This window comes from Lemur catta, chromosome 18 (genome assembly GCF_020740605.2).
Source record: "Lemur catta isolate mLemCat1 chromosome 18, mLemCat1.pri, whole genome shotgun sequence".
Taxonomy (NCBI): Eukaryota; Metazoa; Chordata; class Mammalia; order Primates; family Lemuridae; genus Lemur; species Lemur catta.
In genome coordinates this window covers 28,618,620-28,634,696 of record NC_059145.1, presented here as the reverse complement: position 1 = coordinate 28,634,696, position 16,077 = coordinate 28,618,620, and the positions used below count along the sequence as shown (strand labels likewise).

Here is a 16,077-nt window from a genome sequence, read left to right as displayed (position 1 = left end):
GATTCTGAGTTAGTGGAGTCTGAATTAACGGAATTTTAGGCAGTCTCTTGTGGAGAACTACAAGCATTTGAAAACGACCCACTCCAACAGTTTCAAGAACACTCTAAGAAAATTGCCTCTTCCCTCCCTTTTCCTCTCCTTGCTGCTTGTGTTTCAGTTCTGGCTTTCAAAGGAGACAGAGGAAGACAGACTCAAACACGTATTCTTAGGACATTTGAATAGTTATTTATTGAGAAGCCACAGTTTTCCACACTTTCATAACTGTAGGCTTTATATAAGGCAAAAGCAAGATGGATCCACTACTTACACGGAAAGAACTAGCTCTGCAGCGAACCCCAGGGTCGTGCAGTTACAGATCAAAGTGCAATGTACATGACAGATATAAAAAACAGTGTGGAACCAAAATAATTTAAATTATGGTTACAATCTACTGAAGGAAATATCAATATCTTATTATAAACACATTTTCAGTCTAGGGTTGTAATTTAAATATTTGGATTTTTTTACATAGTTATTGAAACATAAAAGCAAAATGTAACATTTAATAGGATACACTTGGGCAGAAGACAGTTGTTCTGAACTGTGCTTGATGTTAAGTCATGATAGGATTGCCCCCTTGCCGTGGCAATTAAGTTAATTAATCCATTGGTATGTAACCATCCTTTTTTTGGCTAACTATATGAATAAATGAAAGGATGGGTTGACAAGGACACAAAAGGGTCATTTTTTAGTTGTAGGGGAACAGAGAGAATTGAAGTTGGTTGTTGGAGACTTGCCTTTTGTTTTTCAAAAAACCAAAGCAGATCTATGTGTTTTAATTAAATTATTTATGTACTCATTTAAATAACTGGCATCCACATACATGAAACAAAGAAGTGAAAGTACTCAGTGTATTCGTCCTCACGTTCATTTACCATCAATGCATACACAGTACATGAATGAAGCATCATTTGTCGTTGCTGATAACAGGGACATACCTAGTGGCTGGACTATGTATTCTCCATGAACAGTATTTAAAGAATGGTGCTCCATATTGCTTGTAAACATATAGACATGGAAATCAGGAAATCAGTGGATTTGAAGGTCATTTGCTAATCTCGGTACCACATAGCTAAAATGGAAATTGTATCGGTAAACATCTCATGGGCATGGTTGTTGACAGAAAATTCCCTAATGGGGTTAACTAACAGACTAAAGACATGCACTGATTATGGGACTCCATCCCAGTGGACTGTAGGACCAAAGAGTCTAATCATCTTCTTCATCTTCCTCATCGCTGTCCTTCATGCTGATCCCCTGCAGGCCCCCACCTTCACTAACTGATGCCGTGGCTTCCTCCACAGTGAGACGGTTGCGGATGGTTTCGTAGGTCTTGCTGTTTAAGGTGGAGTCCAGGACCCCTTGCAACCGGAAATCTCTATAGGTTTTCTAAAGAGGGAAAAAAATGCAGTGATAAGGGAGATCCCTTCTCCATGGTGGGGAGGGAGAGGATGTAAAGCAGGTGTGGGTGTGAGAGCATTGACCTTTAGCTAAGTGTCACATTTTATGCATTGTCAAAGAAAAAGCCACTGTGCTCAGATTTCACTCTTATTGAAAACGGAGATTTCGCTGAATGACAGAAAATAAGAAATTGTGACAGGATCAACTATATTAGATGAGACAAAGCAAAGAACATAAGCTTGTTTATTCAGTTCCATAAAAGGATATATTCCATAATTGTTTGGGTTCCTTTTTGTGGTCTGGTTCTTTCTCTTGGGTTAGTATAATATACTATAACCGACAGTGGAAGGGGCTATAACATATAAATAATGGATCGAGTGATTATGGTATTCTGTGATTTCTGTTGCAGTCTGGTCTTTAGTGTTTTTGAGTCTTGTAACTGCACGAGCTGTACTGATATCCCTCTGTCTCCTTCGCAAGACAGACATATGTATGTTGGTATATGAAACCTATTACAGGCAGCAATAATTACGGGAAAGATGGAACGCTAATGCCTCTTCGATATGTTGCAAGCATGTGACTCATTTCTTATCTCCTTGGGAAAGAACTGGATCTATTCCGTTCACAACTTCATGGTCTCAGGGAAGAAACTTGGCTCTTTTTCAAGAACAATGGTTTGGTATTACCGTACCACAAGTTCTTTCTTTGTTCCTTCAGGCAGTTTCTCTCGGATTTCCTTAGGTATCTCAAGGACTGTTTTTCTAGAAATCCCTTAGTGTTAATTGAACATGACCAGAGGCATCTGGCTGTTGTCTACTTCGTAATTTTTTTTTTTAAAGGTCTCTCTCTAACTACAACTCTCCTCCTCACACTGCATATCATTTCAGCCACTGATTCTGCTGTTTGTTTCTCCTATTGATATGGAAAACTTGCTAAAGGGGCAAGAGAAGGAAGGTTAGCAGACTTCAAAGCCACTCCCATCATTATTTCTATTTCTAATAGCGCGTCTAATGTAGTCGCAGTGTTAACAATCATAATGTCATCCCCTCTTGAAGGTCACATGTTGTAATGACGTGTGAATACAGTTTGGCTTAGCGAAGTTCAATAACAAGAAAAGTAACCTGGTTTAGACACTAAATTATAAGATTATCCTAAATCATGCCTTAAGCTGCAAGGCTTGCTGAGGAGGAGGAGGCGGCTAGGGAGCTACCTGAACTGGGTCTTCTGCCAGACAGGGAAGGGGAGAAGACTGAATAAATGCCAGGCATAGCGTAGCCCAGATATCCAGATGACGAATTTGAATTTTTAGACTTCCAATCAGTTGTTCTGTTGCCACTTAGAATAACATAATTGTTCCCAGAGTGTGATGGGGAGAAGGAAGATAAAAACCACTTGAGTAGTCTCTCCTTTATTCAAATTCCAGAGCAGGGTGTACCCCAACTAGACTCTGAATGCCTCAGGGCAGGGACCACATCCAGTCATTCTTGAATCCTCCATCTGGTATTGTACAGAGTAGAGGCTCACCTAATATTTATCCAATGTTGGATGAATGAATAAATGCTTGCTGAATAATGAATGAATGGATGAATAAATGGAGTGGCTGTTGATGTGGGAAGGAAAGCCAATTATCCCTGGAAATTTGCCTCGGAGAAGGAGACTTCTGGGTTATGCGCTAGGTAAAGAGGTAGGGAATTCTGCTTCCTACCTCTGAGTTGTGGCATTAGTTAAGCTGGGTCCACTTTGGGTGAAAATGAATGGGTTCCTTCGGCAGTGACATTTCTGTGTCCCTTCTCTGTGGTTCATGTCTGCGGTTTGTTTCTTCTTGTCGTTTATTTTTTGGCAGAAGGCTAAAATTAAACCTCCTCTCTGACTTATATTTTTTTCTTAATAAAATATTGCTAATTCCCAACATAGATCTGGAAATATCAGTAATGGGAAGATCATTTTAAAATATTAAAATGATGTCTTCTTTTCATATCTACCCAGTAAGGGTCAAACAATAGATTTCTCCAAAGCATATTTTTACCCAGAAAATGGAATTCAAGGGGCCAGGCAATGACTAGTGAGCTTGCCTTAAGGAACTGAAGTAAAAAATAGGAAAATTAGGCTGGGTCCGTAGTCCGAGTGCATACATTTCTTTTTTAAGAGCTGCAATACACTGCTGTCTATAACCTTCCCTGGGTGGACGCTTTGTGAGATCAAATGCACATGATAATAATTCTCCTTAATTACACACAATGGAACAGTAATTGGTTTTAACTCAGCACTGGGATAGAGGAGCACCTTCAGTGAAATGGTGAAATGGTGCTAATCCAAAAGAGACTAAGAAATCGGGTGGGGGGGGGGTGGGGTGGGGATGGTGTGGCCAGGGGGTGGGTGTGGGGGAGACTTTTGGCAAACTGTTAAGAAATAGAAATTCAGCTCCGTTCATTGTTTGTATATTTTAAAGGAGACTTTGTAGTTTGAGGTTTTTGCATACGAATGTTTTAAAACCCTCTATGGTGAAGCATCAAATGGAAACTGAAATGATCAAAAACGTATTTACCCCCTTCTGTGATCTTATTATTTCATGTAAACCACTGAGATTTCACGCTGAAATAATTATCATTAGTCCAAGGCACACACACAAGAACAGGGAAAAAAAGCTACTTTCAGGGTATGTTATCTCACCTTTGTGATCCTTTACATTTGATTGTATACACGCATTATAAGAGAAACTACTTCAATTAACTATGAGAACAATATTGATTTGCATTCTGTTAATGATCACAGGACATATTTAGAAATAGCTGGGGGTAAATATTTCTATTAAATTAATTGTGGCAAAATTTTATTTAATTAAACCATAAATGAAATTGGTAATTGATGTGATTAGCATAATGGCACCAAAAGCCAGCTTTTGACAGTCTAGGCAAAGGGTACGATGGCCTCTGTAGTATTTTTGCATGGCAAATACAGAAAGTATTTTTCCTATCTGAATAAAGATATCAAATTCCTTTTTATTAAATTTTCCTTGGATGTCTGAGTAATAAATTATGCATCGCAAAGTGATTTCATAGGTTTTTCTTACGTGAGATACTGTTTTAGAAGTCATCGTGTTTTATATGTAAACTAATATTCTTTGTGTTAAGGAATCTCTGCAGCTTGCCGATGAAATGTAATTCAGTGAGCTATTTGCAAAGGAGAATAATTATTTTTTCTTTTACCTTTACCATCCTAATTAGTGTTTTCAACTGATAAATGTGAAGCTGTAAGTCCATCCGGTCCGTCAACCAGGTACAGATCACGTTCATGGAGCTGTTGTACCATTGCTGAAAAAAGAGACAAAAGTTCTCCAGCCAACACATCATGGAGCATTTATAGGGCAGAGAGGGGATCAGGCCACGTTTGAGTACCTCACTCTGTCCCGGGAGGAAACAAAATGGTTAAAGAGAATTTGAGAGCACAGAGATAATGAACATGAATTTGCCCAAAGTCACAGGGTACTGGATCGTCTAAGAGAGATCGGCCTGGACTTTGAATCTAACATAGAACACTTCCACTATAGACATTTCATATATAGTTAATTCATAGAGAACATCTTTTGCGTCTTCCAATTCTCATTTTTACTGGTTAATTTCACTCAGTTGCTTATTTCCTAATGCCATTGTCTCCGGTGCCCAGAGAGATGAGGGCTTCTCCACTGAACTAACTGATGTTGCTTGCCACTTACCTTTTTGAAAACTCCAAACCCCGTCTCCTAAGCACAGTTCTGGGAGTCAGGCTGAGAGAGCTTCAGGAATTTAGGGGAAACTTTACCTTCATGTACCTGATTGGGGAGTTTCCTGATAAAGACAATGAATGAGGATTTCTCTTTAAGGGCCAAACTGTACTCTGGGCAGCTTACGTGCCCTTACATTGGCTCTGCAATCTGTTTTAATCTTAACACCAAAAAATTATGGAAGATGAGAGAAAAAAAACCATCTACAAATGAGCTCATTTCAAGCTGTTGAAATCATACTTCCCCTTAAGGGGGTTAAATTTTGCTTCTTGTCTGTGAAAAATGCTTGAAGCTGTGTCACTTTAGACTGCCACCCCTGTGGTGCAGGAAGTCTCTGGTGCAGTATAATTTTGCAGTACTGCTCATATATTCATAAATCTCACTCGGAGACATATGAACAGTGTTATGAAGTGTCAGTATGAAAAAAAAATCTAATCTTTTAAACTTCACCAGGTTTCATTACGCTCTGCCGCTTATACCAAACAATTTACAAATAAAATGAAAAGGTGTGGATGGACCTATATATTTATTTATAGGGCATCTATATGAACTGTGTGCAGAAAAGATGCAAAAAAGAAAGAGTGGTTAGAGAATCGAGACGAGGCACACTCTCATGCTAACCAATACACACACGCACGTGCACACAAGCGCACACACACATCGCACACCAGTGGGGATTCGAAAAGCATAAATAAAAACATGTTTCTGATGGTAACTCCACCCTTTCTCACCTAGAGATCATCCAAAATCAGTTTATGCCTAACACTCACAGTTTTTCCGAAGCCTTGTTTCTGACTTAATTTCTTTAAAAAAAATTAATTTAGGTTTTTTACTTGCAAGGTAGAACTGCCAAGTTTCACCTTGCAAGAAACGACACAGTCTCAGCCATGGCGTACAGAAGCCCTCTTTGCAATCTTTCATTTCTAGGCTCCTTCCTCATCAGAGCCAATTGTGGCTCTCCTTGGAGCCCAGCCGCAGCAGAGACCACACTACCCCAATCAAGGCAGCACTGCAGCCTCACAGCCAACTTCTGCTCTTTTAAAGATCATGGAGGCGAAACTGTCAGTTTTAGGAACCTTCTGTCCCTCCCCAGGGAGCAGGCGGGGTGGAGGGTGGGGGATTTTTTTCTTGAGATTTTCAGTTCACTCCATGGAAGGAGGGTGTTTGCTGGGGTCAAGCTGCTTCAGGCATGGACAGGTTTTCCCCTCTAGGGATGAGAACATTTTACTGAAACTTTTTTTTTTTTTGGGTAGTATTTGTTGGGGGGTGTTTCTGGCACCTCCTGCCTTGGGATTCTGGAGCTTTTGCTGTCACTGCATCTGGGTTTGTTAGGAAGGGGTCCTGGAACAGGAAGATCACCGGGTCACTGGTGTTTCTGCAGCTCCACCTTACTCTCGTGCTCACTCCAGGCCTCAAACTCCACATTCACTGGCTGTATCTGACATGTCATCTGGGGGCTCAAAAAATCTATTTTGAGAGCCATGATCAATCTCCTGTTATCCCCAGCCTCCTGGGGTTGGAAGATGACCTTCAAGAAACCCTAGTGACCTCCTGGCCAAACCAAAAAGCTCGGGGCCTCATGATGGGTACATCTTAGGGACACAAAAGAGGAGTGTGGCACTCTGGCTTCTAGGCAGAGGTGGCATTTTGCTTTGGCTGTGACAACAGGCAAACCGGCGCTGGCTTATATCACTGCCAGCAAGCCTTGTGCAACATGCCTTTTTCTCTTTGCTGAGAGACGTGCCACCTTTCAGGAAAAAAAAATAACGCAACCCCCCCTCCATTTTATGTAAGCAGTTCCCACTCTTGTAAATAGCTTTTGGATAGTGAAAAATAAAAATAAAAATAAAAAGGTAGGATACTATCAACACTCTTGCTCTGTTGCTGAAAGGGTAGGGAGGTAGAAATCGCAGACAGCAATGGATCAGTGCATCACACGCAAACTCCCATCCCAGGAGAACAAGAAAGCCCTGGAACATCCATGCTTTCCTTCCTGGATCTCACATCTAGCAAAAGAAGTGTAAAAAATGTATGATGCCCCATTGGCTACACATTTAAAGAGGCAAAAGGGAGTAAGTCACTCCTTTCCAAACCTTATGCTCAGTAGATGAAATTGGAGGCATTTTTGGATGCAGCACAGCGCTAACTTGGTTTTCCAGAAAGGCGCTTAAAGGCATTTGGATGTCGGAAAAAGCAGGAGGCACTGCCTTCTAGAACTTTAAAATGTTAGAGGTGAACAGGATCTTCTATACTATCCTTTGCAGAGGAGGAAACAAAGGCCCAGAGAGGTGAAGTGACTTGCCTGAGGTTATACAGTCAGGCCAGACGTGGCAGTTCTGCAGGATAGCCACTGGATGGAAAGAGCTGATTTTCTAACCATTACTCCTCCCCAAGGGGATACAGCAGTGTGCTGGTCATGGCAGCCGATCTTGTACATTTCTTCCCAACTCCACATTCAGGGATATCACATTGATAGCTAGAAATAGGTCTTAGTGGGGATTTTTACACCACGGAAATTGGCAAACGCCACCAACCAGGGCTTCCTCCCTCCCAGAAAGCTAGTCATTAAACATCTATCCGCACATTACTGGGTGTCTGGGTTGTTCCTGCTCTTCCTCATGGGCTCACAGTGCTTATTAATCAGGTTTTCTTCATTTGAGATCGATGCTAATGTAGCAGATTTGTTATGATTCTTCAAAAGAGGAAATTAATAAAACATTTTAAGTTCTCCCCATTTTGTTTTGTCTTTCATTCAGATATGCCTTTTCCAGATCTATCCTAACACCTGGGCACTAAATTTTGGGGGAAATGTATTCTAAATCCGCAGAAATAAGAATTATGAGCTGACAACATGTACTAAGTATTTCAGTAGAATCACAACTCCTTTGCAGCTTCTACTTAATTTAGGTATGTAAATTTGAAACTTTGTCAATAAGGTTATTTCAATCCTAAAAGAAGCACTAAAGAAATAAAATCCTTGGTAGCCCAGGCTCCTTTAAAACTATGTCGTTTGGGGATAATTCTGTGAAGGTTTTGAACTTGGAACGCAAAAAGGATGCCTATGCAGCTATGGCGTGCAGGATAGGGGGCCCTTGGAAAGTTGGGAACTTCTCCAGTAGCTGCATCCAGATCTGAAGGCTCTTTTTAAAAGAAGTGGGAAGGCTAATCTAAAAATTTGCCATTCAATTCTTCTTTCTTTCTACAATGTAGTGGTTAAGAGCACAGATCCTAACACATACCTGGGTTTATGATCTTGGGCAAGTTACTTCCCTTCTCAGAGACTCAGTTTCCTGATGAAAATGGGATTCATCAGTCTTTGATAGGCTTTTTCTGATGAGTAAATGAAATAATGCTAGCAAAGCATTCCACACAATACTTGGCTCATAATAAGGGTGCCATAAATGTTAGCCACCACCACCACCAACATCACTACCCACCGCCTCCACCATTACAGCCATCATCATTATTTCTTCTTCCTTCTTTTCTCTCTCTCTCTCTCTCAACCAAGAAGATCCAAATGAGGGAGAAAGCAGAGCAGGTTACCAGGGAAAGCCATGTGGTGAAGAAATGATTCTCATCGGTATATTTCTGGATTTGTATACACAAGTCGTAAAAGACACTTGAATAGCTCTTAGCAATGCAATTCTGTTGTAAAGTCGTTTTGTGGTAGATCATCACCCAAACCTACAAAACCATCTTGGATGCCTAAGGCATATTTTAAACTATATGGACGTAGATTTAAGTCTTGGATTAAAAAGATTCAGACCCCCAACGAGTGGTTTCTCAAACCCGGTGGCACTGAAGTTACAGCTTCAGCCTAGGTTGGCTACTTATTAGCTGACCAACCTCAAGCAAATTACTTAACTCTCCGACCCTCAGTCTCCTCTTGGGGTTAATACCGGTACTAACTTCATGGGATTACTGTGAACACTAAAAGAAATAATTTATGGAAAATGCCCAGCAGCGTGAGTATCCCACAGTAAGCACTCAATAAAATTTACCCACTATTGTCATTACTCTCAGAAACGTAACAAATATACTTTCAATATGCAACACAAAGAAATTTTTTTGATCCCGTTGTAGTAGAAGCTTAGATAATTAATAAGCTTAGGTCATCCATTCTGCCCTGAAAACGTATTTACTTCATGTAGAGCATTCCTGAAAGATAAAATATCCCTTCTGTAACATTCAGGTTCACTAAGGCTAGCATTAGGGTGGGGCAGGGTTGTGCAAGTGCAGGACTCCATCTTGTCTTTAACTAAAATTTTGATATTTCAGTTATCATGGATTTTTTTGTACTAATTTTGATTTTATAAAATGTTGTATTAAAATATTACTCATCTTGATTACTCTATTTTTTGTCTCCCCCTTAAATTTTCTGATGGAGAAGATATTCATTCACGTCTACCTTGTCCACCACCCTTGGGTTCACGGTTCCCCTGGAAACTTTGTCCCCTGGAAGGGATGCAGCATGTAGAGACAAGGGGAATAATTAACACCTCACTGGACAGTACAGGGTTCACAGAAAATGGGCCTTCGCCTGGCTCTGGATAATCCCTAATCAGCTATACAATGTGTTGCTACGATGATTGCTGCTGTGGTTATGTATTCTGCCACAATAACCACCACCGCCTATATGAGTCTTAATTCCCGACCCCAACATCTTGGTGTTAATTTGATGTCCTAAAGAGACACTACTGTTGATGGTACATTTGTTTTCAGAACAAGCCGTGTATCACAGATGGGTGGCAGTGGAAACAAGGAATACAGGCTGAAAAGGAAACAGAACTGTTTGCTGTATTTCCACATTCACTTATCGCAAGGGTAATTTATCCCCTTAATTTAGGCACCCCCCCATCAGACAAAACCCTTCTAGAAGACTTTAGAGTCTACTGTTTTCAACAAAGTGCTATTGTGTACAGGATTCCTAATACACACCCACATGCATGCATGCGTGTATACAATTAATAAAGACAGTTACCTATTCGTTGAACACTGAGCGCTTAAGATGTGCAGGTGCTGTGCAAAACAGACCGTGAGCATTATATAGTTTACTCATTGAATTAAACTCTTAAGAGGTGGACACTATAAACAGCCCCGCTCTGTAGATGAGAAAAAAGGGCATAGATAGTTTATATAAGTAGAGCCTAAGTCACGCAACTAGTAAGTGGTGGAACAGGTTTCAAGATGGTTTTTTTTATCACTAAATGTGTATGAGTTGTTTGCACTCAACTTGGTACTTTAAAGAAGTAATGGACTGGTTATACAGAAACAGCTCTAAGTTCTAGGTGTTTCCACAGCAAGTCATTTAGTGCTGAAGTTCTCAAAGGAGGAAGTGTGTGTATAGGACAATGCTGTGGAACCTGTTTCCCTCAGGGCCTGAACTTGGCTTGGTGTTGAAGAGACTGTGTGTTTTATGAGCTTAGAAAGTTGCTGAGCAAAGTGTGGGGATTTAGGGGCATTCCCATGGAAAACCACCCAGTAGCCTTAAGAGTTGACGGATGAGAGAACAACCATTGCTGACTCTTAAGAGACATGATTAGAAGAAGTTGAATGGGGCTGAAGGGATGCCATTTCTTAGCTAGAATTAACATATTTTTCTTCTTCCCTATCGTCCTACCTCTTCTTATTTTATTTTAGTTTGGTAACTCAGCAATTGCTAGTAGGAAAAAGTTCTCACTGTGGGCAGTTAGTCTTCAATGAAAAATACAGCTAGAAAAGTTGCCTTCATCACAGTGGATTGAATTTTCCTACCAGTTTTAGAGATAGAAAAAAATATAACACTGATCAAAATTTCAGTTCTGAAAAATCATATTTCATAAATTAAAAACTTTTCAGGGACTAGGGGAGAGCAAAATAGTAGAGTCTTTTTATGTCAGGGGAAAAAATTCATCTCATGTGAAATTAAAGATGTCATCAGAAAGTGCTATAAGAGAAAAATTTTAGGCAAAGTCACAAATCCAGTGAAAATAGTCTAGTGTAAAATTCAGTTCTTCCTGTGTTGCTTTTTTCTTTAAAGAAAATTTTCGTTGAAGTCTAACATGCATGCTGCAGTATATCACTTTTAGCAAAATACGCGCACCCACACACACACACACACACACACACACACTCCCAACAAGACATGTGGCCCCATATCCTATAATTGAGGGTAATAGCCCAATATCATAAAAATGAGCTCTTTAAAAAATTATGGTATTTGGCATAAGGATCAATTGCCATACCATGCACAAACACACAACCTCACACACGTTCTTTGATTAAAAACTTCAGACTCAGTCCAATATATTCCCAACCTGAGTGATAGTTGAAATTCACTAGGAATTGAGTTCTAATTGTTAATTCATTTCTAAATACGTGTTTCCTTTGAAACTCGCATGTTCAAGCCATATATGCCAGGAAGGCAAAGCATTAAATGCCTGGGCAGTTCACGTCTAAGCTCTAAACTTTGCTGTAGTTGAATCTTTATTAGCACCCATAGTTTCCCTTTACAGATGAGGAAACTGAGACACATAAATAAAGTGGCCTAGCAGCTAAGAAGAGATGGAGCATGGCTTCGAAAGTCTGAGAGCCAGAGCAACCAGTGGCTAAGAAAATGCACTTGACCCAGACCTCCTGTGTTTGAATTTTGACATTCCCTTAACCTTTCTGTGCCTCAGTTTTCTCATCTAGTAAGTGGGGATAATAATAAAAACCTACTTAGAGTCGTTGTGGGGATGCAATGAGTTAACTTGTGTGGGGTGCTTGCCACAGTGCCAGGCAGATACTAAGTGTTAGCTGTTATTATCTGAGCCACGCTATCCTACCCTGCTTCACAAATAAGAAATTACATCTCCCTACATCTGGGCTATTCAGGGTTGTGCAAAACTTTCTGAGCAGCTTCCATTCTTCTAAAAATGCCTGAGCAAACAGGTAATTTGGTAACTACTTGGTAACCAATCTGTGTTTTTGAACTGAAGAGACACAGTGAATGCTGGAGGATCTTTCATCTTTTCTCTGCAAAGTACCCTTTCCCCAGCCCAACTCAGCCACATGTCAGAGAAACCGGTTCAGCATCTTGCCTAGAGAGGCTAATGAAGAAATGACATTTTGTTTGTTGGCAAAGAGTCAAAGAGGAAGATCATACTGACCACACCCATGTGACTAGGTTCTTCACTTTGTTTTTGGTGACAAAAGTGGGTTATTATTCGTTAGGCGGGGGGGGGGGGGGGGGGGGGGGGGACCCTCACAATCTATTTAAATTGCTGTAATGAAATATTTTACATTTGAAGCTTTCAATGCATGTTTCTTCCTTACAATTTGGGTAATTTAAGAACATGTGAAAAGTATCATTCAGGGTTTCTTTACACTTCTACCAAAGTATGCTTAGCTTCGTTAACCTAAGCCACAGTTCCACACCCCAATGCGTCTCTCAGGGCTAACGATCGCCAGGGATCTGGTGGTATGCAGTGTTCTAATCAAAGATTCAGAGAGGGTACGACAAAGAAACCCTGGTATGTTCAAGCCATCTATGCCAAGTGGGCAAAGCACTAAATGACTGCATGCAGTTCATAGCAAGTTTCAGGATTTGTCAAAGCTCCCCAAGGGCTGAGCAAATACTTTCTAAAAGGGCATATCATCCAAATGCTTTCAAAAACCAGTACACCGTGGAAAGATGCAATCTTTTGCCTTACTTGAGTGTTGCTGTAATTCAGGATTTGTTCCTCAGAACAACTGCTCTTAGAAATGGGTATTTCCCAGCCACAGCTTCGGGACGCTCAGCTAAAAGCACAAAGCTTTAACCAGACACCAGAATCAGAGGGTAAAGATAATCAGAATGACCTTCCGGCCTGCTCCGAATGTCATTTTTAATTGAGGGTGGGTATTTTTTTTCTGACATCTGTAATTCTTGGGAGGCCTAAAAACCTATTTCACTGAAGTCTTTACACAGCTGTCTTAGTGCTGTGGCTCTTCACAGTGGCTGGGTCCTGAAGGCTGGAGCGCATCCCCCTGTTGACTCACTGATGGAGGCTCTGAGACACCTTGCTACAACTGCAGTTTCAGACTATAGTTATCTACATCCTGGTGCTGGGAGAATTCAGCTCATCTTTTGCCTTTAGCCTCTTCTCAAAAGGAAGAGACAGTACAAAAGAAATAATAATTTTTAAAAAACAGATTTCAATTTTTACTGTTTAAATTTTTGTTCCTTTTATAGGACCATGTATGTGGAATTTAGCATTTGGGAGCATTATTTTAACACCCCCACCCCACCCCCTTAGAAAGGGCCTGAATAATAACTTAGTATTCTTTTATTAAAATAAGCAGTTATCTATTCATGATCAAATTGCAACTCCTAATCCTGAAATGTGGAGAAATATCCAACAATAAGTAATTCTTTAGCATGAACATTCCAAATGAATGATCCAAGTGATGAAGCTACAGTTGGGCTCCTGACTCAATGCACTGCAGCCTTCTAACCCAAGTCAGTCCTATCTATAACAGTTGCATGGGGGAAATTACAAGGGGAGGGAAGAGTCCTGAAGAATCCTTTCTGAAAGCAAATCAAGCAGGAGAGTTTAATTCAAAGATTAGCTTACATGGGCTATACAGGGGTCTCTCTCTGGAAGATACATTCTGTGCCTTTTTAATGGTTTGGTTAACTTCTCGGCAGTCTCAGTAAACTATACAAGCTAGCCAAAGTCAGACTGGAAATGATTTTGTTGCTTCTGAATCAATCACATCGTATGAAACCCAATAAGTTACAAAATTCCCGTTTATCCTATCCAATCCCATGTCTCTCAATATGGCAAGTGGTCATCTACAAGGAGGTGGGATGGCTTCTCAAAGGCTTTCTTTCCTAATAATCATGATATTTTGCTGGAAGTGTTTATCATCTAATAGTTTACCAATGAGAAAACTAAGTCAAAGATCAACTAATTGATATCAGCTTAAAGGATAGGATATGATGGGAAAGCAGAGGTCACTAATGTGCATTTTCAATTACGAACACTACCTCAACTCAAATGCAAATACCACTCTTCCACCATTTGCACAACCTGAGTAAATTCATTTATAGAAAGATGGGTGATCCAGAAATTCCACGTCTGAGTATAGATGCAAAAAAATTGAAAGCAAGATCTCAAAGAGATATTCCCACACCTTTCTTCATAGCGGCATTATTCACAATAGCCAGAAGGCTGAAGCAACCCAAGTGTCCATGAGGGAACGAACGGACAAACAACATGAGGTATATACATACGATGGCATATTATTCGACCTTAAAAATGAAGGAAATCCTGTCACATGCTACAACATAGATGACCCTTGAGGACATAATGCTAAGAGAGTTAAATCAGTCAGAAGAAGAAAAATCTTGTATGATTCCACTTATATGAGGTATTTAGACTAGTCAAATTCATAGAAACAGAAAGTAGAATGGTTAGAACGGTGTTGCCAGGGGCTAAGGGGAGGGGAAAATGGGGAGTTATTTAATGGGCATAGAATTTCAGTTTTGCAAGATGAAACGAGTTCTGGAGACCGCTTGCACATTTTGAATCTACTTAACACTATTGAACTATACACTTAGAAATGGTTAAGATGGTAAATTTTTTATGTTCTCTTACCATAATTTTAAAAAAAGATGGGAAATAAAAATCACTTCCCATACTGAAAACGAAACTTTGCCTAAGAAAGCTTGGATGTGTAGCAATGTACATATTTTAATCTGGAACACCCAACCAAGCTTTACGAAAAGAAAAAAAAATTTCTTTGAAAGAGGAATGTGGTCATTTCATTTAATACCAAGACTGAGACAATCTCTCAAACTCTCAAGGCTTCACAGAGTTTTGAGACTGTGAAGAACAAAGAACAAATCTGGTAGCATTTGCTCAGTCATTTATTTGGTTTATTTAAAACATGCCACGGGGCCAACATTTCTAAATCTGTGAAATAGAATTAAATGAAGCCCAGAGATGAGAACTGAGAATCCTCATGGAGGATTGGGTCCAAACAACAAAAAAGGATGCATTTTTTATACTGCGTGCCACATCACCTCATATGTTTTCACAGAGACTCCCCCGTCCCCTTAGCGACCCCCCTATTCCAACTTTCCAAGCACAGATTTGATCAAGCCGTACTCAGTCAACCCTGAGACCCCATTTGCCCAAAAGGGCAGCAGCTCCCCATCCAGAATCACTCCCACCACGACAGACTGATTAAGGTTTGGAATGTGTGTTCAGGAAGCCCTTATTCTAGGAAACAATTAAGTAGAATTAGGCTAATAATGCGAGGCAGGCAAAGCTTTTGCCCTTTGCTGAGAAATAACTCCTACGTGGAACAGTTATACTAATAAAAATCATGTATTTCTTAAATGCCTCAAAATGATCTTTGCACCAAGCTCAGCAATTAACACTGCCCCACTGAGGAGCATTTATTCCCCAGGCACAGGAGGATTAATCTCCCTGTTTGCTCGACCAATGTCTTCTTTTGGTGAAAATACAGTGTGAGGCTTTGGGCAGGGAACAGAAATTTCTGCAAGCAGGAATTTTGCAGGAGGCTTAATTCCCTTCTCATCTCAGAGGGTGGCAAGGTGGAAAGGAAGGGCTGGGCACGACCCCACCAGGCCCAGATGGAGGCCACGCCAAAGATCTCCTGGAGCCCACCTGTTCTTGACCTCCAGGGAGGACGGGAAGACCTTTCTTCAAGTGGCCTGGGACTTGTCTACTGAGAGATTGTCCTCCATCCCCCCAAACCCACTCTTCCCCTCAAAGTAGCCATTAATGGGCCTTCTTCTCGGCTAGAAGCAATAGATGTCCCAGCTCCAAGCCTGGGCAGGAAGTGACCGCTGGGCAAAAGGGGGACACAGACCCTCCCGTCTGATGCTTTGTCTCCTTGACAAC

The 16,077-nt window shown here is 40.6% G+C and overlaps 1 protein-coding gene across 10 annotated transcripts in view; it reads right to left on the bottom strand.

The window, feature by feature from the left end:
• Window positions 1-200: 200 nt before the first annotated feature.
• CADPS (calcium dependent secretion activator) overlaps window positions 201-16,077 on the bottom strand; it is a 440,985-nt gene continuing 425,108 nt past the window's right edge. For all 10 annotated transcript variants that reach the window (XM_045529934.1, XM_045529931.1, XM_045529936.1 and 7 more), the window contains 2 exons: window positions 4,647-4,751; window positions 201-1,428 (listed from right to left, as the gene is read on the bottom strand). In XM_045529934.1, the coding sequence (XP_045385890.1) occupies window positions 1,249-1,428; window positions 4,647-4,751 (285 nt within the window). In that variant the 3' untranslated portion in view covers window positions 201-1,248. The remainder of the gene's footprint in view (window positions 1,429-4,646; window positions 4,752-16,077) is intronic.